We start from the raw sequence: 24,814 nt of genomic DNA, 5'->3' as shown, positions 1-24,814 counted from the left end.
CTTTCCGTATGGCGCCACCACTTTTTCACTCATTTTACAAAAAGGGATATGTCATTGACCCACTTCAGCTGTTGTATTGAACGCCCCACGATCACGTACAAATGACATTATTTCAAGAAAAAAAAGTACAGCGCCCCAGTTACTATGTCTAGACCTGACTTGTCTATTAAATGTCAAAATTAATGTTAATAAGTTTTAATAACAAATAGACCAAATCTAACCTCGGAGCCTAAGTTTCCGTTAGTACTCCATAAGTATGGGGCCAATCTGTTGTAGCCCTGGGAAATATGTCGGTAAAAAGTGATACCCATTTAGTAAGAGTTTGACAACATAAAAATGGAATCCAAGAAATTCATAACAATGCTGTCATTTTTGTGATGGTTATAAATTTTATAGGTATTTATTTATTTCATTAGTCCGATGAGGAAGTTCATTTCTATGTATAAAATTCTTGTTTATTTACCCAAATTGCTTTATTATTTAATAGGTTGTTGAGTGAGGATCTGATTCCACCATGCCACCAGCGCGAGGTGTGAAGAAACCTAAAGAGGACAAGAGTGACCATCGTGTCCTAGCCAATCGCTATCTGGTGGAGAAGAAACTTGGAAGTGGAAACTTTGGTACAGCATACCTTGTACATGACACCAAGGCAAACTCCAGCAAAGGAGAGGAAGAATGGTCAGAAATATTGCATTTTGTTTATAATGTATGTGACTTTATAAATGACCAAATTGTAGGGCTGAGATTTGGCAGGAGTCTTGCGATGCAAGGATTATTTTAGTTGGGATAACAAAATCCTTCCGATAAGGTTTATCGCGAATAGCAAAATATGTAGAGAGGGCGCTGTTAAACCCACACAAAGGTATGGCGTTGCGTGCGCGAGTTGGAGAAACCGCCCCATATTCCTTCCCACAATGCGTTGCGGTCCTGAATCGCGATAAACCTTTTAGCGAAGTCGGAGGGTTATGAACGAGTTTGGAGTCGTACAGGGCGAAGTGGTCAAACCCATACAATTTCGACAGCTAGTCAACAATAATAACCTGCCTCATTAGGAAATGTTTTTGTGAACAAATTTGAAAGTTTTGAAACTTGGAATTCATGTTTTCAGTGCGAAAACAGTGTATCATGTTGCATCTGTTATTTAATAGTAATAATGGATCTTACTACAAATGCAGTATGGTTATTATTATTATTTATTCGGAATAAAAACACATACAAAATACAAACATAAACCAAAACAAAAGCCAGAGACATATGCCTGGAATTAAAAAAGTTTACCAAAAAACTGTAGCCCAAAGGTATTCAGTTCCAGTATCCCTGGCAAATATTAAAAAACTATATTTATTTACAATAAGTCTATCAAGACATTAAAAACATTAGCCAGCAATAGAATATAATAAAATGTTATAATGCAGAATGATTTAAAATGCAAAATCAAACATTGTATCACAGTTTAATTTTGTGTTTATTGACCGAATTCAACTGACGTCATCATTGGTAATCTTGAATAAAATTTTTGCAGTGACACAACTGTTTAATCTTTGACATTTCAGGAAGGTACTAAAGGAAATCTCATGTGGAGACTTGGCCATGGATGAGACTGTGGATGCAATGCATGAAGCTAAACTCCTCTCTAAACTCCATCATCCAAATATAGTGAGATTCAACGACAGTTTCCTGGATGGGGAGTTCTTCTGTATCATTACTGAATACTGCGAGGTGAGATAATCCTTTCTAAACTACGCCCAATTGCAGAGCATTGTTTTAAAAGGTTCTAGACACCTAAGTGGTAGTTGTCAAAGACCAGTGTTCTAGCTTGCTGTATTCCAACATATGCATAGGATTACAAATCTGTGAAAAATTTTACCCAATTGGTCATCAAAGTAGCAAGAGAATCATGGAAGAAAAATCACCCTTGTTGCACGAATTTGTGTGCCTTCAGGAGCTAATAAAAGGCTTCAGGCCTGATGTATTTTAATATTGAGTGAGAAATTACTTCTTTCTCAAAAACTCCAAACTGTTAATTCAGAGGACAAATTTCGACTGTTAACCTGTTTCTGCTAAGCAAGAACTGTCTATGCTTACCAAGTTTTTGTGCTGACAAATTTTATGAAATCAGGCTCAGTTAATCAGTTCAACTGCAAAGCAAATTTACCTCTAAAAGTCAGAGGTGACAGAGGTGAAAGTCAGGATAAAAATCTTTCTGAGAGTTCTTGGGTTCAAAACCAGATTTAATCAATAAATCAAAATAAAATGTTCTAAAGGTTGAGGGCTGGAGAGGTAGAACAGGTTATGGTTTTTAGATGGTATGTAGGGGGGGGGGTGGATTGGTGGATTGATTGAGGTGCAAAAAAATGCCTTGAACACTCAAATTTTCAGATAATGGCCACATTTATTCTTCCCATTCTTATGGGCAAGTATTTTTCACCTACAAAGGTAAATGAGGAGGTCTATAGATCGTTTGAGATATAGTGGACACGTTACCAGGGCACATTTGTATCTTAGTCTGTAAACACCACAACCAAACAGTGCAGTCATACAGTGTCTACTCAATTTCCAAAAAGGCTAATAGGGTGAGATTGACCTGACCTTGTCATAACATCAATGCCAGCCTGTACAAGGACTGCCAGGTTTATGTTTTATGGGCTTTTGAACTTTTAGTGGTCTGTCTTTTTTTCCCCAGTAAATTGGTCAGACTGTTTTCATTGTGATATTAGTCATTTTGAATCAAGTAAAGGTACAGCAGAAGAAGTAAAGTAATTTTGTAAGAAAGAAAAAAGCTTTTCAGTGCGGCCCTTCCATGGCAAAACAGCCTAACTCGAAAAACAGCGTTTTGAGAAACGCAAGTACAGAACAAGCCGAATTGCCATAAATCAGGGTGAAAGTGTAGAAAGAGGTCATAATGGGACATGTTATATTCACAACCATACTTAGTATGAAATGCCCTTGAAACATAAACTTAAAGGTACAGCAAAAGCAAAGTAATTTTGAAGGAAAGAAAAAACTTTTTAAGTGCGACCCTTCCATGGCGAAACAGCAGACTCCTAAAACACAATTTTGAAAAAGCTGATTTGTCATAAATTGGGGTGAAAGTGTAGAAAGAGGTTGTAATACATATAAGATAAGATAAGATAAGATAAGAACTTTATTATCCCACACTGGGGAAACTAAAACTGGCCATGATTCAAACAGTACAGACAAAAACGCTTAAAATTATTTAACAACAAACAGATAGATAAAAATATTAATTAAGAATATCAGGTATAAAAATATGTATCTAGCATGGATTAAAAATTATGCACAGCAATATTTATATACAAGGTAAAATGTACACAAGAGAGGTCCTTAAAACCAACAACGCATAAAACAAAGCAGACTTAAGGGTCATTGTAAAAACGGATTGCAGTAGGGACAAAGGAGTTGTTGTAGCGTTGTGTCCTAATTCTACGTTGTAAACGGCGATCCTCCTGCCGGCGACTTGATAAAAACTTAGGGTACATGGGATGGGATGGGTCAGACAGGATCATGTTAACTTTAGTGCATACTTGGTCATGGTAGAGTGCCTCTGGGCTTTCTAGTTCGACTCTGGTTATTTTTCTAGCTTGCTTAACTACTCTTAAAAAAGATTGTTTGTCCCGAGATAGCATGTTTCCATAAACACAAATAAGGCTAAAAGATAAAACACTAAAATGGTGTTATCTACGCCAAAGGAGTTAAGCTTTCTGAGAAAATCCAAACGTTGCCGTAGTTTACTAGTTGTACAACTTGTGTTTTTATCAAACTTCAATTTATCGTCTATAACAGTCTAGCCCTGGCAGCCTTACACAGCTTCATAACTCAAATCTTACCTGCAAAAAGCCACTAATTTCAACAGATTCACACTCCATGGCAGCAAATGTTTTTCTTCGGTGGGTTTTGATCGTCATATATTCTTCACAAATCGTCATTCTCATGAAATAATGCAGCTCCCAACGTTAAGAAATTCAGAAGTTCGTACTCTCACAGTCTGCCGTGTGTACGCAAGACGCACGACGCGCAAATATTGGGTTGCGTTTGCGTGTTTACGCTGTGCAGTCAAGATAATGGTGACCAAGAACTCATGCATCTTGCATCATGCGTCTTGCACGCGAATGTATATGCGTACGCACGGCAACAGACACTACTGTGAGAAAGCGATCAAAACAGGAATTTTTTAACTTTGGGAGCTGCACTATTTCACGAAAATGACGGATTTGTGAAGAATATATGAGGACCAAAACCCACCGCAGAAAAATGTATGCCGCCATAGAATGTGATTCTGTTGAAGTTAGTGGCTTGTTGCAGGTAAGATTTGAGTTACGAAGCTTTGAACAAATTTCCGCCCCAGAAACAGGCCTTAATAGTTGGGACTCTGTATCTGTGTACAGAGGAAGAGTCCTATATAGGGCTACTGTAGGACATGCTATATTCACATCCATACATAGTATGCCTTGGAAACACTGAAATGGAAAAAACTCCCTCAATTTTTCCCAGAAACTATCTTAAATAAGAAACCAACATTTTTAGTTTGGCTGTTTTGCAATGCATCAAGGTAAAAAAGAGCATTGGCAGCTTTCAAAGTAACACAAATCTGATGCAAGATCTCAGACTCGGTAATGATCAGACTTAGCCAATTTTTATGTTCTACTACAGGGAGGTGATCTGGATGATAAGATCACAGCTTACAAGAAATCCGGCCGGTCGTTTGACCAGAATCTAATCATGGATTGGTTTGTCCAGCTCGCTCTCGCTGTTCAACATATGCATAGTCGGTGAGCTAAACCCCTATCATTTTATAAGTCACCTAGATGTACTGTAGGGCTGCTTTAGCAGAACCCATAAATCCAGGGCCCAATTTCATAGAGATGCTTAAGCAGACGATATTGCTTAATAATTGTTTGCTTAGCAGAAATGAGCAGGAAACCAGTCACAAATTGTACATAAGACACGGTACTGTGCCTGGTAACATTACTCTAGTAAGCATAAATTTGTTGTGCTTAGCTATTTTTTGTGCTTAAGCATCTCTAAGAAACTGGGCCCTGATTTATTTGCTAATAATAATAGCATTTATATAGCGCCATCTATCTAGAAAACTAATCCGAGGCGCTGGAGAGGAAAAGAAACCGAAACAAAGAAGTTTATACAAAGAAAAGGATCAAAAGAGTGCCTAATTCACGGCATGTTGGAGTTGAATACATTCACGGCATGTTGGAGTTTATTAAGATTTTGTTTAGAAGTAGTGGACAAAAGAACATTTCCAATATCTAAACGAGATAAAACGAAGGCATGTACGAGGATAGAAGCTGATTTGTCATCAAGAGTTCTACGAAAACTGCTAGCAGAAAATAGTGGGGCACTTGTGCAACAATGTGAACTACATGTACATGATAGTTAGGCTGGTAACCTTAGGCCTGATATTATATGGAGGCCACAAAGTTTGGTCTTAGTGCCCCTTCAAAACTTTCCCGAAGACTTTAAGATTTTCCATTGAGAGTACCCTTTATAAAATGAAAATGACCTTGCCCTCTTCAAAAGTATATGACGTCACAATGCAAATCCATGGTAAACGCACAATACAGCCGCCCAATTTTTCTGCTAACCTGTGAAAGACGCTTGTACCTCAGCAAATTTTTCAGCTACAGTAAGCACGAAAATTTGCTTACCATTAAGCAGCGTCCTAAAATTGGGCCCTGGTCTGTAACCTGTTTCCGCTAAGCAAGATACTCCTACACTAAGCAAATGACATACTTACCGGATATAAGAAATCAGTCTCTGGTCAGAACTCAGGTGGGTGAACAATTCTGAAGCATCAAAAGCCTGCACTGTGTTGGATCAGTTTACGTGCAGGATGTTTATGTTGCAGTTCACGATGGTGCAAGTTTTGCAGAAATCAGCAACAACTTTGAATATGGTTCATGTTGCAAAATGGCGTATTTGCTCTTGGTGTGTAGTTTTCCTCTCGTCTAATGAGCAACCAACCAATCTGTCTGGTGAATTAGCATATTTATGTGAAATAATACCAAGTTTATGTGCATTGTATGTTAAGTGGTTGGTTCATGAGTAATGTGTGTATGTGTGTACTTCCTTTTTACTATTTCTCATCTGGCTCCACCTACATTACACTTAATGTTTGCCGGATATACTGTATCATTTCTGGATTACCTTGGGAACATTGTGTGGTTTTTATACATGTCAACATCACATTAAGCTTGTTGGTTGGAAATTATGTGACAATGATATATTTCTGGAAATGAAACCAAGGATGACTCATAAGTAAAGTTTATCATTGTAGCACGCAAGATTGAGGAAGCGTGTAATTTAAGAGTCAAAAAGATGTTTGCTATGTGAACCGGCAACTCATAAGTGTTTTGGGTTCTTTTATTAGAAAATATAATTAACTGTTGCAAACAACTTAGAAAAATATAATTAGCTGTTGCAAACAACTTACCAACCAAATGGACCGAAGGTACAAATGCAAAAAATAGTTATTGTCAAGACGTTTCGACCCTAGCAGAGTCTTAATCAAAGGCTAAATGACAACACAACAAACATTATTTAGTTTTATCAATCCTACATGTAGTTGTACAGTGTACAGCTTTTATGTTCCATCCAAAGCACAAAGAAACTGTAGTCAAGTATCAGGCTCAAAGATACAAGTACCACGACCAGCCGTCTATTTCACAAAGCTCTTCCTAACTTAAGACTAATCTTAGGACTTAGGACGATTCCCAACCCTGCACTGTAGCATGCAGACCATAAGATTAATCCTAAGTTAGGAAGAGTTACTCATCCTAACTCGAGATAAAACGAGTCGTTACTCTTTGTAAAAATCGACCCCTGAACTCAAACCCACACTCTAGCTGCTCATTAGAAACCAGAGATGAACACTAGTGTTCTTATTCCCTTGGCCACAATACGCTACAAATAAGAGTATTTTGTTATGAGGGTGCACTCAGGCTGCCATTAAAATTCAGAAAAGAAATCTTTTAAGGTGGTACATGTACATAAATGAGCCTTATTCAAACATGTTTTTTTAATTCATAATTATCTCACAACTCCAACGACCGATCAAGCTCAAATTCTCACAGGTTTGTCCTTTTATGCATATGTTAGGATACACCAAGTGAGGAGACTGGTCTTTGACAATTTCAATAGTGTCCAATGTCTTTAACTATACATGTATCGCATTCCATTTGTGTACATTTCTGCCCCCATCTGCATGAAACCATTCTAACAAGCTGCCAGGTCTTGACAGCTTTATTATGATTGATGGGATACAACTCTAGTCATAAGTTACACCCAGGTCAAATGTCAAAAGGCCATGTTCCTGACCTGACCCCAATGACCCCAAGTCCCTCTAGAATGTATAAACAAAAAAGTGGTTGCTATGGTAATGGTTTAGAAATAGTCTTGTGTGTGAAGGTGTAAGTGTGTGCAAGGAACTTGTGTGTAGAACAAAATTTCAACAGATATTTGTATAACCTCCAAGCAAAAGGTTACAGGAACATTTAGGTTTTGCTAACAAAACAGTTGCTTGCAGTGTAAGCAGTTTATGTAATCCACTCTAATTACACATAAACTGACAAACCCGTAGAAGTTTGAGATCAGTCGACCATCTGGGTCACAAGAAAAAAGAAAAAAAAACGATTACGCACTTTGCATGACATCGTTTAAATCACAAATGAATAAAACACTCACTGAGCGATGCCTAATATATTTTTCTAATCTTAACTCTAACCTAACCCTAACCCTTAAACTAGCCCAAGCACATGTATATCATGAGGGGTAAAAGAACAAATTCTGTTTCTTTGAGATATATTAATTTGTTTTGAATCTTACAAAAATTCCTTTTCCTTTTTGTGTAGGCGAGTTTTACATCGAGACTTAAAAACCAGAAACATCTTCCTGAAGAACAACATGATTAAGATTGGTGACTTTGGAATCTCCAGGGTGTTAATGGGAACCACTGACATGGCCAGCACATTCACTGGTACCCCGTACTACATGAGCCCCGAGGTGCTGAAACATGAGGGCTACAATTCCAAATCAGATGTTTGGTAAGCTTCAGATGTCCGAACCAAATTACAATCATTTTTAATGTTTGTTAACCCTGACAGGCTATTTCTGTTCATGGACTTTTGGGCATACAGCTATTTGAAAGAGGAAATCCTCATGCCTGCGTGTACACCTGTTTGAAAAGTCAACGATTGTCTTGTAAAGCGCATTCCTCTGAGACCATTACACATAAGATATTTACCCTGTGCTTGACTGTTCTATATGTGATGCTCTACTACGCATGCACTGTTAACCTGCAAGTGAATATTCAATGTGCGCTTTAGGGCAAAAATGGCATAGGAAACGTGATGTTGAATGGATCAGTGAGAATTTTTCAATCATGAATTATATATGTATGTGATATAACAAAAAAACATCTAAAAACAGGCTGCACTTTTGTGAAGGGCTCATCTGTTTTTGATGTTTGTACAGCCGCTAAGTTTCCCTGTCTGTTATTCACACATACCTCCTCCCCAGACCTGTCTACAACCTGTCCCTGTTGACTGGGACAACATTGGTCTCTGACAAGATTGATGCATTCCTCCATTGCAGGTCCATAGCGTGTATACTTTATGAACTGTGCTCCCTTCAACACGCATTCGAGGGCCAGTCGTTAATGGGAGTTATGTACAAGATAGTGGAAGGAAAGACACCAGAAATACCAAAGAAATATAACGAGAATATCCAAGAACTATTGAATGTGTAAGTAGACATAGAAAGAAATGTGCCAACAGGTAACAAAAGAATTTTTACAAAATCGTTTCATTGGAATTTATTAATTACATCGATGTGTGCTAGCACTGTAAACTCAGTACTTTCCCAAGCTCCTCTGTGAACAAAAAACCCAGGCATATTACTGGGATGGGATTCGAACCCATAAGCTTTGAAATTCTAGAGCAGTGTTTTAACAACTAGACCATGTAGATTGCTCGGTAGCTAGAAGCAGTTTAAATCCTATATTTTAGCAGTGGGTACCGCATCGATTTGCATCGGGGTCAAAGAGTTTTATAATCTTTATCTCGATGCAAATTTACAACTATTAAATTTATTAATTGTAAAAATAAGGTACACTTACTGTTTGGTAACTTCAGCTGAAATAAGATTTGGGACATTGGTGTGTAAGCTCATAAAGGCAATGGACACTATTTGTAATTACTCAAACTAATTATTAACATAAAACCTTACCTTAACGTGTAATGGGGAGTGGTTGATAGTATAAAACATTGTGAGAAATGGCTCCCTCTGAAGAAATGTAGTTTTTGAGAAAGAAAACATTTTCCACAAATTTGATTTTGAAACCTCAGAATTAGATTTTGAGGTCTTGAAATCAAGCATCTGAAAGCACACAACTTCGTGCGACAACGATATTTTTTTCTTCATTATTATCTCCTAACTTCGCTGATCAATTGAGCTCAAATTTTCACAGGTTTGTTATTTTATAATGATGTTGAGATACACCAAGTGAGGAGACTGGTCCTTGAAAATTACCATCCAGTGTCTTTAATCTTAACTTTAACTCTGTGAGTTTCTCATTTCTTGTAGAATGCTGAATCGAGACCCTGCCAAGAGACCGTCTGCAACTGAAGTGACTAAGATACCATTTGTATTGAGACACATGGAGGTAAAACCAAACATAGAAGTCACTTTTGTCAAGTTCATTTTCTAAATGACACTGTTGCCTTGGGCACTAACATCACTGATTTCTGCTTAATAGTTCACATGGTTCAGTGGAAAATTTCTGTGCTAAAATGTGGCAGAGAAGTATGCTTAGTAAAAGGAATAAGACTTTTTCGCTCCTGATGTTTTTTTTCCCGAAACATTAAGAAATGCCATGAGATTGGGCCTGCTACGCTGTGAGCACGATGCCAGTCACAGATGGTACAGGTATGAATTTAGCACCCCATTGCCATACCAACCTTGTATTGCATGAGTTTAGTTTATAAAGAGCTTGTCAAAGTCAACAAGTTAGCATGACTGAATGATTCTGATTAGGGTATGCCTTTCTTTAATATTTTCCTTGAACTACATACAAAATACACAACCCTTATTTATTTTGTGTCATCAACTCGAGCAGAAGATGAAGAAGAGGATCTCTGAGATGAAAGAACATCGAGACGACACCCGGGAAGTTGTCGAGAGAGACACGCAGGAGCTTGCCACTCTCCTACGAGAGAAGACTCACTTGGAGGACTTGAAGGATGTGTCGTTACGGGAACAGCCTCCTCCTCCTCAGACATCCATGCGCCCATCCTCGGTCCAAGATTCCTACAAACACCTCACTCCTAAGGAGAAGATGAGGATAAGGAAGATGCAACTTGCTGATGAGAAAGCACAAGTTTTCAGGTGAGAAAACTGGGTACTAGACCTTATGGTATAGACTGGGGACCTTTTTTATTAGTTTGCCTTTAATTATGAGGCTGTATCCGGCTACAGCTATAGCTACATCTAGATTTCCACTTATTTTTGCGTTGAGGTATAGGACGTCCTTAGCAGCAGCTATAGTTGTAGCTAATTTCAACATGCCTTAAGTCTCTGAGATTGAGGTGAGGCTCAGAAAAAAATTGCTCTAAAGACTTGACACTAAAGTTTTGACAGAAAAAAATATTTTTCATCTTAATGTAACCATAGTTTCTTTCGTGGGTGTATGCACAGTGCTTTGTTGCCCCCAGCACCTTGCCTTAACCAAAGGCGCTGGGATGGGCAAATGTGTCAAGCACGCTCATTGGTATATCCAGAAAATCTGTTATGCCCTGCACGCATGACATACTTCCTGGTCAAGAATCTTCCCGAGCAGATAGCCCATCCCAGCGGTCCTGGATAGACCCTGGCCTCTGGGGGCAGACCGAAGCACAGTGCAGGCTTTGAAATACCCACCAGACCATAGGTCAATAAGAGATTGTTTTTTAACTTTGACTTTGCAGTCAAACATATCTGGTGGTCTTGGTTTTCCTCTTAGTTTTCAATGTTTGTTCAAGTTTGTTGCCAGTGTGTTGATAAGGTTTCTTTAAAGGGTATTATGTACTTTTTCCTGACAAAAAACACAATGTCCACAGATTTACAATTAACTTTTGTACACTGTTTAAAGATTATGATAGTAGAAAGCTTCCCTTGAAATTTTACTTACTGAGGTGCTGTAGTTTTTGAGAAATGAGTAAAAGTTATAATTTTCGTGTCAGTTTAAGCATGTAAAAACATATTAACCAGTTATGCTATGGTTTTGGTATAATATTATAACTAGTTAAGGGGATTTGACATGCTAAAATAATTGTGGTCTTGTGAGACCAAAATCATTTTGTGACTTGTTTTACTCATTTTTCATAAACTTCACAACCTTAGTTAGTATATTTGAAGGGAAGCTTTCCACTATCATTATCTTCAAACCCTGTAAGTTTAATGTAAATCTGTGGACATTTTTAAAAAGTACCCGGATCCTTTAAGCTGAAATAGCATCTTACCTAAAGGTAATAAAACACCTTTGAAACAGGTCTAATCATACAAATTGTATTTATAAATTTAAGTATTAAAGGTTCGAGTTGCACACCTTTTAGTTTGGTGAGTTTCTTTCTACAATTTGAGACTTTTTAGAGACAATTTGATATTTTTAAAAATATTTTCTGCAATTTCTTTGACAGTCAACATGCAAGAAATAACCTTGCTCAGAATATTCAGAGGAAAGAAGTCATCAAGGGAACTATGGGGTCGTACAATCGACCAGCTTGGCAAGGTGGTGCTGGAGAGGTAGGCTGGAACAGTTGTCTGGGGATGTCTTGATTAACACTCTTAGTTTTGAGCAAGTATGACTGCAGATGAATGTTTGATGTATAGTTGATTCTAATCAAAACATGGCCAGAACTGTGGACCAGATTTTTTAATAACTTTAATTTCAATTTCTATTTCAATTTACTTCATACTCCACGATGGGAATTTCATTTCGGCCTTTTATTTGACAAACTTGAATGTTAAAAATACCCAGATGTTTTGTTTACCCCCATACCATGTCAAACATACCAAAAACCTACACTGGAGTGCACTGTTTCATAGTCTCTTGGCCCCAGAACTCTTGCTCAATGCCAAATTAGATTGAAAAAGAAAAGGAAAAATGTCTGGTTCGATACATTTATTAGCCCCAAATTGAGTCTTTTCTCTCGCTTGCCCTCCTAAATGAAAATGTCTGGTTATGCCACTGCAGTAAAGGCTATGGCCTTTGTGTAATCCAGTACTTCTTATTTAAATGGTGCTTACTCAGCTGCTATTACTCAAAACAGTTTCAGCTGTTCTACTTGTATGCCAAAATCCAGAGTTGCTCAAAAATTTCTTGCTGAATGCAAAATGGTAAGACGATGTGGATGGACTCGCATCCAAAGACTTTTTTCATAGGACTTGGAAGGGGAGTGCACTAATCTCACAGTGCAGTGAAGAATAAACTAAATAAATGTGTATGTAATGGATGTCTGCATGTAAACATCTATTGGATTTTTGTCTTTGTGTTTGATTTCAGCAACATCGCCCAACATTTTATGAAGAGGCTCCATCTTACAATGAGGGGACAGTTCGTAGTCGACTCCCGGCAGTTTCTCCGGACACTTACTATGATGATGGTAGGGAAATGGATGATATCGGTCACTGGGAGAGAGAAGATATGGGCACAGTCCGAGAAGGTACATAGGAGTAGAATTATCTGCTTTATAGTGTCTTGACTTACACTGACACTCAAACCAGTATTGTGTTGAGCCATTGGTGCGAGGGAGGTCTCAAAAGTCAGAACAGTAGGAATGTTCTAATTGGATTGTTTGGAAAGTATTCCAGCAGGCATAGGTTGACTGCTCTGTTGGACCACCAGAGCTTTCAATTGGATTGTTTAAGTGCTAACATGTAAATTCGCTGGTGTATGAACTTTTTCAAAATTCAGAACAATGTCTTGGTCTGGCAGAATACTTTGACACTTCAAAGTATTTGTTCCCATTCTTTGTAATCACGGTTGTTTTGTGCACTGGGAGGAAATATAGTTATAAAAACTAAGATGATTTTAAAAGGTCCACAAACCCGGTTCAAGTTGTGGCCTTAAAGGCAGTGGACACTATTGGTAATTACTCAAAATAATTTTTAGCATAAAACCTTTCTTGGTGACGAGTAATGGGGAGAGGTTGATGGTACAAAACATTGTGAGAAACGGCTCCCTCTGGAGTGCCATAGTTTTCGAGAAAGAAGTAATTTTCCATAAATTTGATTTCAAGACCTCAGATTTAGAACTTGAGGTCTCGAAATCAACCATCTAAACGCACACAACTTCGTGTGACAAGTGTGTTTTTTTCTTTCATTATTATCTCGCAAGTTCGATGACCGATTGAGTTCAAACTTTCACAGGTTTGTTATTTTATGCATATGTTGAGATACACCAACTGTGAAGGCTAGTCTTTGACAATTGCCAATAGTGTCCACTGCCTTTAATATTTGCTTTTTTGTTTTAAAATTAATTTCTTTCAATATTTGTTTATTTGTTTATTAAAACAGTTACCTACACAGCATATGATGATAGACCCATCAAACCAGCAGGATCCCCCAATCCATACAGTGAAGAAGGTTAGTACCTAAACACACTATCATTAAGGATTTTGTTGATCTTATAAAGTCCCCAATGTTGATTGGGCTGACTTTGCTACTTGCATTTATGATTTCAGCCTCCGTGTATCTCCGATCACGTCGATGTAGTTGAGTGGTCCTCCATTAGGGCAGGGCAGTCTCTAATATAACACGTCAGGAATGACCTGGTCTGTGGCACGAAAGCAGTGACCTGCAAAGCGGACTGTGCTCCGGCCATGAGATGTTCTGTACCCTCATAAGAAGCCTGGTGTATGTGCCGTCAAGGCAATCTTGAAACTCTTTTTTTTTTTAATGGTGTTGAAATAAGTCGAAAAAGAGGGGAACAAATTGAAAACGATCACATCATTTATTCTTGCATGGCTAATACTAAGCCCAATGCAGTGTCAGACGAAACTGTCATGGCTGTGGGCAATGATGAATTCATAGAAACTCATCAGTAGATTTCAAAGAAATCATCCTCCGCTACCACTAATAAAAAGCCTCCATCTAAAGGCAGAGACGATAAAGGACAGCTCTATGAAGTAGGACTGTGATCCAACAGGGTTTGGGATGTGATATTTATTTTGTACTAATCCAAACTTCCTCAAGCTTAATATAAGAACTCCAACAAACATGTTTAGTTGCCCAAGAGGAAGTCTTTTTGTATTATTCAAAGATTTGAATCTGTGTGGGTTTCTTTCTTGTGCAGGTATGAGCACATTAAAAGCTCCATCTGCAAATGACGACCGCCCCATCACCCCTCTCAAGAAGGAAATCAACTTTGACGACCCCAATATTTCACTTGCCACACCACCAGGCCTGAAACCACTGAATACCAAGAATGCTCAAGCCAAGCCCACATCAGCACAGGTATGGCTTTAGAATGGATAGAAGGCGTGTTTTATTTAGCCTATGGTGAGCTATTACTGTTATCAAGTTTATAAAAGGTAAGCTTTGAAAATAGAAGCTTGTCCACATTCCCACTCGTCCCATTCCCCTGATAATAATAATAGCTGCTTAAATATAAGGTTTGATCTGCCTATAGCTACTGGGCATTCTTGGTGTTGCATTGTGACTTTGTTAAGCAATTCAGACTGATACGCATCTTAAAGCCATTATACACTTTCGGAACAGGAATTTTTTTTAAAAAGTTCACAGATTTACAAATAACTTACAGGGTTCACAGAAGGTAATGGTAAAAGACTTCTCTTGAAATATTATTCCATGAAATGCTTTACTTTTTGAGAAAACAATAAAACAATTATCAATTCTGGATGTCGAGAATTACGGATTTATTTTAAACACATGTCCTGACACGGCAAAACGTGCAGAAACAAGGGTTTTCCCGTTATTTTCTCCCAACTTCGATGACCGATTGAGCCTAAATTTTGTTATTTTATATATAAGTTGTGATACACAAAGTGTGGGCCTTTGGACAATATGTTTACCGAAAGTGTCAATGGCTTTAATATCAATCTTGGCTCTTTATGAAATAGAGCTCAGGTCATTTGTCGGTTACCATTAAAGAGTAAGTGGCAAATTTCAGCACTAGTTTTGTAAGCAAAGAATGCAAATTGACCAAGGCCCAATGTAATAAAGCCTTTAAGCACAACAGCTTGCAAAGCACTGAAAACACATGTTCAGCAGAAACAGTTTACCAGCCAAAATTCAATAAGGTTTACATCGCAAAGAATTTTCCCCAGCTTAACAGCCTTATTAAAAATAAGGGCCCGGATATTATATGGAGGCACATCATGTAAATCAGTCTGTACTTAAGCAATACTTTTCTGTGCTTAGCACCTTTTTTGTGCTTACAGGCTTTATGAAATTTGGCCCTGTGAGGTAAGCTTACAGGCATGACTGTTGTGCTACTGTATGCTTCGATATTTTGCTTACAGTAATTTTGCATGCAGTAAGAAGCACTGTCAAACTTAACTCGATTAGACTTAGTGCAAGGTTGATTGATGTTTCTGGGAGCCTTCCTTTAATTGTCAAACAATTGTATTTTCACAGACCAAATCACCAACTAGCAAACAAGTCAAGGGTAAGCCAGCCCCGATCAAATCAACGCAGTCCAAACCAGTCAAATCACCAATGTCACCTACCATTAAAAAGGCTCCAACATCACCCAGGAAAGATCAGTCTCAACCAGACCCTCAATCACCATCTAAAGTCCTGGCTCGGGTAGCGGAGAACATTCCAGCTGATGCTGAGGCTGCTGAAACATTCTACTCTCAACATGAAGACTTTGAAGACTCTGGGTCCGACTCAGTTGATGAAGATATTGATGTAAATAGGATTTTCTTTTATGAATATTTTTGATAAAGAGTTTGAGTGGGAAGGGGTGGGAGACCTTGTACAAACTTTAAAATGTATGTTAAAGACACTGGACACTATTGGTAATTGTCAAAGACCAGTGTTCTCACTTACTTACTTAAGGTATCTCAACATATGCATAAAAAAACAAACCTGTGAAAATTTGAGCTCAATTGGTCACACCTCAAATTCTAAATCTGAGGTCTCGAAATCAAATTCGTGGAAAATTACTTCTTTCTCGAAAACTATGTCACTTCAGAGGGAGCCGTTTCTCACAATGTTTTATACCATCAACCTCTCCCCATTACTTGTCACCAAGAAAGGGTTTATGCTAATAACTATATTTTTGTAATTACCAATAGTGTCCACTGCCTTTAAATGTTGATATTGAAATATTATCGTGCATACATTATGGAAAAAATGTCGATAACTTGTGGGAGAGAAAGAGGGTCCCCCAAATTAGTCTTCTCGGTATGTCCTTAACAATGCTGCAACATTTGGACAGTCTCTAAGGGATTGGCTACAAGAGATTGTAAAGAAGATATCTGATCTCAAATGCCATCTAAAAAACACGTATCAAGTCTTGTAGTATGTACATGTACACTACAAAGTGTGTTATAACATACAGTACATGTAATGTACATATGTCTATGCAATTAAACCATTTTGCTTTGAAAACAATGGCCTGGCTGTATCCTAATAGATGAAGACGGGGGACTAGTCTTAAAACGGGCCTGTCTGCGACGGGTACACTTGGCAGTCTAGCGGCTGCAGGGTCTTAGTGATCTGAAGTATGCCTGGGTCAAGGGTTTGAATTCCAAGCAATTAGCATTTAGATTATCTCTCATCAGTTAAAGTGTAAAACACAAAATAATAATAAAAACATTTAGTGTTTTTGGGGTGATTGAGTGTGACTTTGTGTTGATGTTACAGGATGAATATGATGCCTTGATGGAATGTATGCAAGATGCTCTAGACAAGACAACAGGAGGTAAATATACTTATCATTCAGGTCCACCCATTAATGCATTGACCAATCACATCAGTTATAATACAAATACTTACAAGCTGTAGCCAATAGGATGGCTACTTTTAGCAACATGTCCATCCCGCTGAGCCTTTTTGAGATATGGTGGACACTACATGAGTAATTTTTTTGGTTTTGAGTGTATTCAGACAGATTTAAGCAAACCGAGTAGTGTCCTCCTAATGGGGGACTTTTGAGATGCTAGATGGCATTAGACTCACCAGGTAAATCAATTGTTCTCGGTAATGTGCACACGCTCAGACGCACACGATCATGTTGACCTAGGAGTTGCTTTCCAAAGACCGGTTGGGTAAAGCGCAGTCTGTGTTCATAGCAAGACACAAGTTCGCACACAAGCCTACGTGGGCAATAATAAAACATAATGCATAACTGTTAAACACCGTGTGCAATTTTTTGCAAAATAGTCAAGTTCAATTGTTCAGTTTAATTTTTTATTAACGCTTTTTAACAAAAAGGGTATTATACATCATGAGTGGGAGTAAAAGATTAGTGACTCGGTCTTACCAAAAGTTTGTGATACGTGACAACAATCCTTTCCGTTTTAAACCGCCACGTAATACTTCTTCAGCATCTTTTATTCCCTTAATGTTACTGGTAAAATATTACAGAATTATATTTGTACAATTTTTATACTTTTGTTTTTACAGATCAAGGTGGAACCTTAAAAGACAACACACTCAGTGCTTTTTCACCCGCTATGAGAGAGACCAAGATTAAAAATCTCAGATCGTATCCTTTGATTTCTTTGATTTAATTTTTTTCCTTCTTTTTCTTTAAATATAATTGCATTAAAAGGAGTGCATATGAAAATATAAATGTTCACAGATTTACACATACATGTACCTTCCCAATAAACATATGGTCATGACAGAAAGCTTCACTTGGAACGTGTGCATGAAATAGTTTATGAGAAATGAAGAAACATTTTTTTTTTTAATTAAATAAAAACAGTGATGGGGTTTTCAATATTTTCTTGTGACTCTGATGACAGATTGAGCTCAAACTTTCACAAGTTTCTTCATGAGCAGTATGTGTGGAGTCACACCAAGTGTGGATACTGAACTTTGACAATCACAAGTGATGCTTTATGTCTTTTAAATTCAAGTGGTGGGACACGTGCAAAAGACCAATTGTGTATGCATGAAAGTAAAGGAAATTAACCTTTGCGTCGAAATGAGGTTTTTACCCCGCTCTGACTGGGAATGGAATGTCATTTTTAATCAAGGTTTAGTAGAGTTTGTTTTAAATAAGAAGTTGCATTTCGAATGCACTTGAGCGTCATAAATACCAAACTAAAATTTCAACTTTCAAATCACAATATTTTTTCTCCCAAAACTGTTGGAACTTATTTCCTTAACTGATACTTTTTCAGCGAGTGTGAACGTAAAATTGGCAGAGAGTCCTTCAAGAGTGCTTATTCCTTCCTCAAGCAAGCAAGATTTGGTGACAAGAGGTCAATGGGAGATACCACTTTAGATGAAGGGGAGATTATGAAGGGATTAAAGAAGTACGTCAAAAACCCCAGTGACTGTTTTCTGATCGATCAGCTGTTATTTCTGGAAGAGCAGGCATCATTTGATAGATAACAATGTACTTATTTGCAATCCCTCTGGATTCAGAATGGCAAGAAATTCCCTTTGGCTGTGGCTATCGTTTCATGGTTGACCCATTGGTGTCTCATTATGAGTAAAGTAATCATCGAGGACTGCAGTTACTTGATCATTTATTTCTGCCCTGTATTTTCAACAGCAGGATAGTGAGGCTACTTTACCTTGAGTTTGTCAGCTTGGTGTCTTAAATTTTCTGTTGGGAAAACAAATTAATTGAATCCCACCGATTGGTTTTGTAATTTCAAAGACTGCACGATGTTACATTAAATGTGTGGTTCTCATTTTGCACATTATCCTTGCATCAGTGAAGGAAAACGCTTAAAGAATGTTGCATTTATTTGTCTCTTTATAGCATTAATCATGAAGATAAAATATTTCAGGTATAAGTGATGTTTGGTGAAGTCTTTCATCTCCTCTGGAAAAACATTGTAAACCAATATTACTTGATAAATCATTCATTTTGAAGCCGGTGTTTTCAGCACAAGACTAGGGCTAGAGGTGTAGATGGCTGTGTCATCATGCACTGAGGTATAGGATGTCCTTAGCAACAGCCGTAGCCGTTGCTGTACACACTAATTTACACACTGCCTAAGACTAAGCCAAATAATTAAAACTGTTCATATATATACATATAGGCTGTTGGTTTAAATGTTGAGGTCGACAGAGCATGGAGTAAGACCATGCAGTTAAGATGCACATAATCTGAAAGCTATTCATTCCCACTAATTCAAAGTGAATATTAAGCTTGTATTTTCAAGGAAATGCTTTGGGTGCGTTCGACCCGGCGGTGCTCACATGGGTGAGAGTCTGACAAGAGCTAATCGAACGATCACACACCGCTCTCGTAGTGACATCATGCACCTGGGGCCAGCCCCCAAGAAGTGACCCACACCACAAGCAGGGCACTGGGGGCTGACCCAGGTGAGCCCCTTAAATGACGTCAAAGCTATTTGAACGCACCCGGGCAGGCCGGGGTCAACCCAGGGAAGCTTATCGAAGGCACCCATTAATGCAGCAAATTGTGCTGTACAAATAAAAAGTGAATCACGTGAAGATATTCACACAAAAATCAGTTTTAAACTTTTAGCATTGCCTTTGTATTCATAGAGTATGAACCAGCCATAAAGCTATGTGTTTAAGTGTTGATTCACATAGTGTAGTACTATTTCCTTGTCCTAAAAGTGACATTTATGATAAGCTGAGATTGAACAATATGTATTCTGCTTCTTATTTTTTTAAATGAGAAATAATGGACTCTGTAAATATTGTATTTTTGTTATAATTCATTTGTTGATATTGTTTAATCAGAAGATGGAATAATAATTTTTACTAATGACTGTACAGTATTCATTCAGCATATCATTACAGTATGGATTGCCCAGGTGGCGTTTTTGTATTGAGTTTGCTATTTTCAAACATTGTGTTGCATAACTCTGTTTCTTCCAGAGCGCAAACACTTATCCCCATGACAGTGTCTATTAATGTGCATCCAAAGTGCCTTTGTCTTGTTGAGGATGATGTTACTCAAGAAAGTTGAAGGATTTTTTTATAACCACAGTAAGTTGCTACATGTATGTAAGTTTAGTTGACTGGGCCCAATTTCATGGAGCTGCTGCTACATAAAATATTACTAAAAACAATTCAGCTGATGAAAACCAAGTAAGCAACCAATCACATACAGTACTTGTATAATTTTAGTTAGTGTGTCAACATTTTTCTTGTGACTCTGTTATAGACTGATCCATTAGGCTCCGCTCCATTGCTTATTGACCAATCACAATGCAACAAAGGTCCAACAAATAAGGGCCGACATGCGTGCGCATATACTTGGCACGCGCGACAGAGTATTGCATTGGAGAGGCTCATGTGTTCTTGCTCACACTTGTGTCGTGGGCGGGGAGCCTAATGGATTAGTCTACTGAGTTGAATGAGGCAAGATTGTTTTTCTCTATCCCAGTTGGAGAATTTGGAACGATTTACCTGGTCAGTCTGCAACCATCTAGTTTCGTAAGATATTCTGAACTAAGGCCCTTTTCCAAACCTCAGCTTTGGATTCAGCCTGAGGCTACGTCCTCTCGTCTGAAGCCCTGACTGCGTACACGCAAAGCATGCACAATTGTCAAAACAACCGGTAGGGCCTAGCCTGAGCCGAATCCAAAACCGAAGCCGCTGTTTCAAAAAAGGCCCTAGACTTGTCTCCATTCTTTAACCGCAAGGATTATGACAGGTCTTGCAGGCCCATTAATTATAGTGGATAATCTTGCAGTAATATTATTAGCTTTCAACTTCTGCGTTTTTATTGGTCAGCTTCAAAATGACAGTGTGTCACTTCACCATAAGCCTACTTCCTATTGTCTGCTGCATACTGTGTGTGCATAATATGTGTATGTACAGTATATATACATGTACATGTACATGTTTCAAGTATTATGTGTGTACAATATGGCCAGGGCCCAATTTCATAAAGCTGTTCAGCAGAAAATACTGCTAGAAAATTCTACTGCGAAGCAAAACATGAGTTGGGCACCAGCTGCAGCAATGTTGACCTTATGGAATTTCGGCAGGTAACCAATATCTGTAAAGCAAGATTTGTCTGTGCTGAGAAAGTTGTGTATGCGTGCAGGCTTTTATGAAATTGGCCCCTGGTGCTCCAGATTGGAACAGGCCTCTAAGATGAGGCCTTCACTCAATGGTTCTGCAGTCTGTACAGCGGACATACCACAGAATGGTTCTGCAGTCTGTACAGTGTGACATACCACAGAATGGTTCTGCAGTCTGTACAGTACGACATACCACAGAATGGTTCTGCAGTCTGTACAGTGTGACATACCACAGAATGGTTACTGCAGTCTGTACAGTGACATACCACAGAATGGTTACTGCAGTCTGTACAGTGACATACCACAGAATGGTTACTGCAGTCTGTACAGTGTGACATACCACAGAATGGTTACTGCAGTCTGTACAGTGTGACATACCACAGAATGGTTCTGCAACATGTACTACTTAATTAACATGAAACAACAGTACTACACCACAGTGTTTTCTTTCCCCCTTCAACTATAAATGATTCAGTGACTTTGAATGCTTTTTTTTATTAAGTGACTTATCTTTCATCAGCAGCTGCATCTTCCGTCCATATTGGCATTTATTTTGTAGTATTCATCATTTACATTGTAGATCAATATCTTAGCATTTAAGGTAGACTTTGGTACCTATATTGGCATCACACTGGTCTTCTGCCACATACAGTATCCCTGAAAGTCTCCCATTTACTGGGGCTTATCCGATCGATACTGAGGGTGAAAAACATCCCACTATTTCCATTTTACAGTGGGGTGTTTTTTCTTCAATCCTGTTCCACAGAAGTATCTATGTTTTGAAATGTTAACCCTTGGATCCCATTTCGTTGGACTGCTGGTGGTCACAACAAAAATCATTTGTAACAAATATATACTGTATTTTACAATTGTTTTTTTAAATTCACTAATAAAACTGCAATATAAATTTGTTGGTTTGCAGTTTATTATGATTAACTGTAACAAAACCAGAGAGTAGTTGCAAATTATTGTATGGCTATCTTCGTGAAGAGGTAGTGCATTTGAGAAACTCTTTGGTTCGGGATATCACTTTTGCTTTTCTAAATCAGAATCAAAATAATCCAAGAAAAATTGCAACTGAATTTGTGGTAGGCAATATGTCATTTTGCAGAATATTTTGAAATCGTTAAAAATTATTTTCCCCGCCTCTTAAAACTTATTAAATGGTACAATTTGTAATTGATGTAGCAATACATGTATTCATAATAAATTCATTTTGTATAATACACAAGTAAGTTTTTTGCACTTTTGCCCCGAGGGAATGTATAGTACGCTAGACAGGATTGGAAATAACACAGGAAAACTGAAAAAAATTTAGGTTACAAATTTCTTTATTGAAAGCTGCTCTTGTGACATTAGCAGAAAGATTAGACATACATGTACAAAAATGAAGTATAGAAACTTTTGAAAAATAAAATATTCTCCAATGTATAGATGATTGAAAGCAAGAAGACAAAGATCTGTGGAACATTAAGAAGTAAGTAATGCTAGACATGCAATAACAAACATTCTATGTGTTTCATCTTAACTTGTATCATAGTATTAAGTTTACAATAGTTCAATTATTCTAGTACATTGTATAACTAAGACGTACATGTACATGTATATTGCTTTAACAACATTGCTCTTCGTAAAACATGTCAAATCAGTCGCAATTTTAGGGTCAACACTTTGGGGGTCACACCAGGCTTGTTTTCATATAGCTCTGAAAAGCACAGAATTGTACATAACATAAGAACAAATTTTTGATAATGGCAACATCATTTATTTTATTTTTCAAGCTAAAATGAAAATTACATGTAGGTCCAGAGGGAAGTTGGATTTGAGTTTACATTCAAAAACTCGAGTTGTGGTAGACAATGCAATCAAACAAGGTGGTACGTGCATCAGCCTAAAAATACTAGACCCCAATTTCACACACATAGATTTGCTATGCAGAGCGAGAGTGTCATACTGCTTACAAGAATAAGGTTACCAGCCAAAACATCATGTTGTATAAATTGCTTCTGACTGGTTCCCTTTGCAAATATCCATCAATTTTTTTCCCATAACATTTTCCCCCAGACAACAGAACAATTTTGACCATTGAATGATGCGGAACACACCTCCGTGCATGATGCCAATTTATTACCAAATTAATACCGAATAGGTGTGTATGTAATGCTCAACGAGATGTGAAATGAGTCAATAACTGGGTTAAGCTGTGGCTACAGTAGGATCGCTCTCAAGACCAATTCAATAATGTTATTGCTGCCTGCAGCTATAGCCATAGCATAAGCCGCTCGCTTTCAAGCAACATTGTCTTATTACTCATTACATTTAGTACAAGTACAGGGCCTGATTTCATAGAGCTGTGTAGCACAAACAATTTGAATGATCATTATTTTTGAATGGCTGGCCTCTTGCAAATTGAAAACTAAGCATCAATTACTGCTTAAAAGCCTCATGAGACTGGGCCAATTACTTTAAAGACACTATTGGTAATTACTCCAAATAATTATTAGAATATATGTAAAACCTTTCTTGGTGACGAGTAATGGGGAGAGGTTGATTGTGAGAAACAGCTCCCTCTGAAGTGCCATAGTTTTTGAGAAAAAGTAATTTTCCACGAATTTGACTTCGAGACCTCATATTTTGAACTTGAGGTCTCGATATCAACCATCTAAGCGCACACAACTTTGCGTGACGAGGGTGTTTTTTCTTTCATTATTATTTCGCAAATTCGATGACTGATTGAGCTCAAATTTTCACAGGGTTGTCATTTTATGCATAATGTTGAGATACACCAACTGTGAAGGCTAGTCTTTGACAATTACCAATAGAGTCCACTGCCTTTAAATCGTTGGTTTGGATTGTTCACTTCAGCATTGTTGTACAGCTGATTCAACATATTTTGTTAGTTACATTAACAGCATGCTTATAACTGAGCTAACATTCCATTGAACACTGGACAAAATTTTACAAACCTGATATGGTAAGCATAGAAAACATTGCTTAGCAGAATTGAGGTGATATCAGTGGCGTAAGACACTTTCATGGGGGGGGGGGGGGTAGGAGGGGCAAAGACAAAAATTGATGGGAATTATTTAGTGTATTGGACCATTCATCAAATTTTGTCCAGCTCTTTACCAAGGCAATTTACATTAACAAATTAAGTATGAAGGTGGTCATCCGTTTTGTATTATTATAAACTTATATGAATGACATTACTATGAAAAACCTACTCACAGACACAGCTGTGAATGTTGTGAATGTTTGTAAAAAAATAAATAAAAGTGCTATGTAATCAGGATTACAACAATTGAAAAGTTTGTTGTCCTTGTTTAGTTTTGAGTTCTTATACCAAGTATTTATGAGTTACAAAAAAAAGGGATTCCTGTTCACCTCAACTCCTTTGTGACCTGGGCCACTTTTCAAATAATGAACGTCAAAAGGTCATGGGAAAGTTTGGGAAATACGACTTAGTTTGTTTGAACAGTCTGAATCGCTGACATGCCAACTAGTAGGTTTTGACAAATCCTGTACAGGTCTTCATAAAAAAACTACAGATTTACAAATTTCCACCTGAAAACATGGTTTTGCTACTT

The 24,814-nt window shown here is 37.8% G+C and overlaps 2 protein-coding genes across 2 annotated transcripts in view; one reads left to right on the top strand and one right to left on the bottom strand.

The window, feature by feature from the left end:
• The window catches only part of LOC139935446 (single-strand DNA endonuclease ASTE1-like), an 11,828-nt gene extending 5,717 nt beyond the window's left edge, over positions 1-6,111 (bottom strand). The window contains exon 1 of the mRNA XM_071930063.1: positions 5,771-6,111. The gene's annotated coding sequence lies outside the window, so the exon portion shown is untranslated. The remainder of the gene's footprint in view (positions 1-5,770) is intronic.
• The window catches only part of LOC139935445 (serine/threonine-protein kinase Nek11-like), a 25,309-nt gene extending 495 nt beyond the window's left edge, over positions 1-24,814 (top strand). Inside the window, exons 2-16 of the mRNA XM_071930060.1 lie at positions 488-678; positions 1,554-1,719; positions 4,672-4,790; positions 7,884-8,075; positions 8,626-8,775; positions 9,616-9,694; positions 10,148-10,416; positions 11,706-11,811; positions 12,572-12,731; positions 13,585-13,653; positions 14,363-14,523; positions 15,667-15,942; positions 16,903-16,960; positions 17,665-17,746; positions 18,390-24,814. Of these exons, the coding sequence (XP_071786161.1) occupies positions 515-678; positions 1,554-1,719; positions 4,672-4,790; positions 7,884-8,075; positions 8,626-8,775; positions 9,616-9,694; positions 10,148-10,416; positions 11,706-11,811; positions 12,572-12,731; positions 13,585-13,653; positions 14,363-14,523; positions 15,667-15,942; positions 16,903-16,960; positions 17,665-17,746; positions 18,390-18,603 (2,265 nt within the window). The 5' untranslated portion in view covers positions 488-514 and the 3' untranslated portion in view covers positions 18,604-24,814. The remainder of the gene's footprint in view (positions 1-487; positions 679-1,553; positions 1,720-4,671; positions 4,791-7,883; positions 8,076-8,625; positions 8,776-9,615; positions 9,695-10,147; positions 10,417-11,705; positions 11,812-12,571; positions 12,732-13,584; positions 13,654-14,362; positions 14,524-15,666; positions 15,943-16,902; positions 16,961-17,664; positions 17,747-18,389) is intronic.

The sequence above is a fragment of the Asterias amurensis genome, chromosome 3, assembly GCF_032118995.1.
Source record: "Asterias amurensis chromosome 3, ASM3211899v1".
In the NCBI taxonomy this organism is placed as follows: Eukaryota; Metazoa; Echinodermata; class Asteroidea; order Forcipulatida; family Asteriidae; genus Asterias; species Asterias amurensis.
The sequence above is the reverse complement of the archived record's forward strand: the minus strand, read 5'-3'. Positions and strand labels throughout refer to the sequence as shown.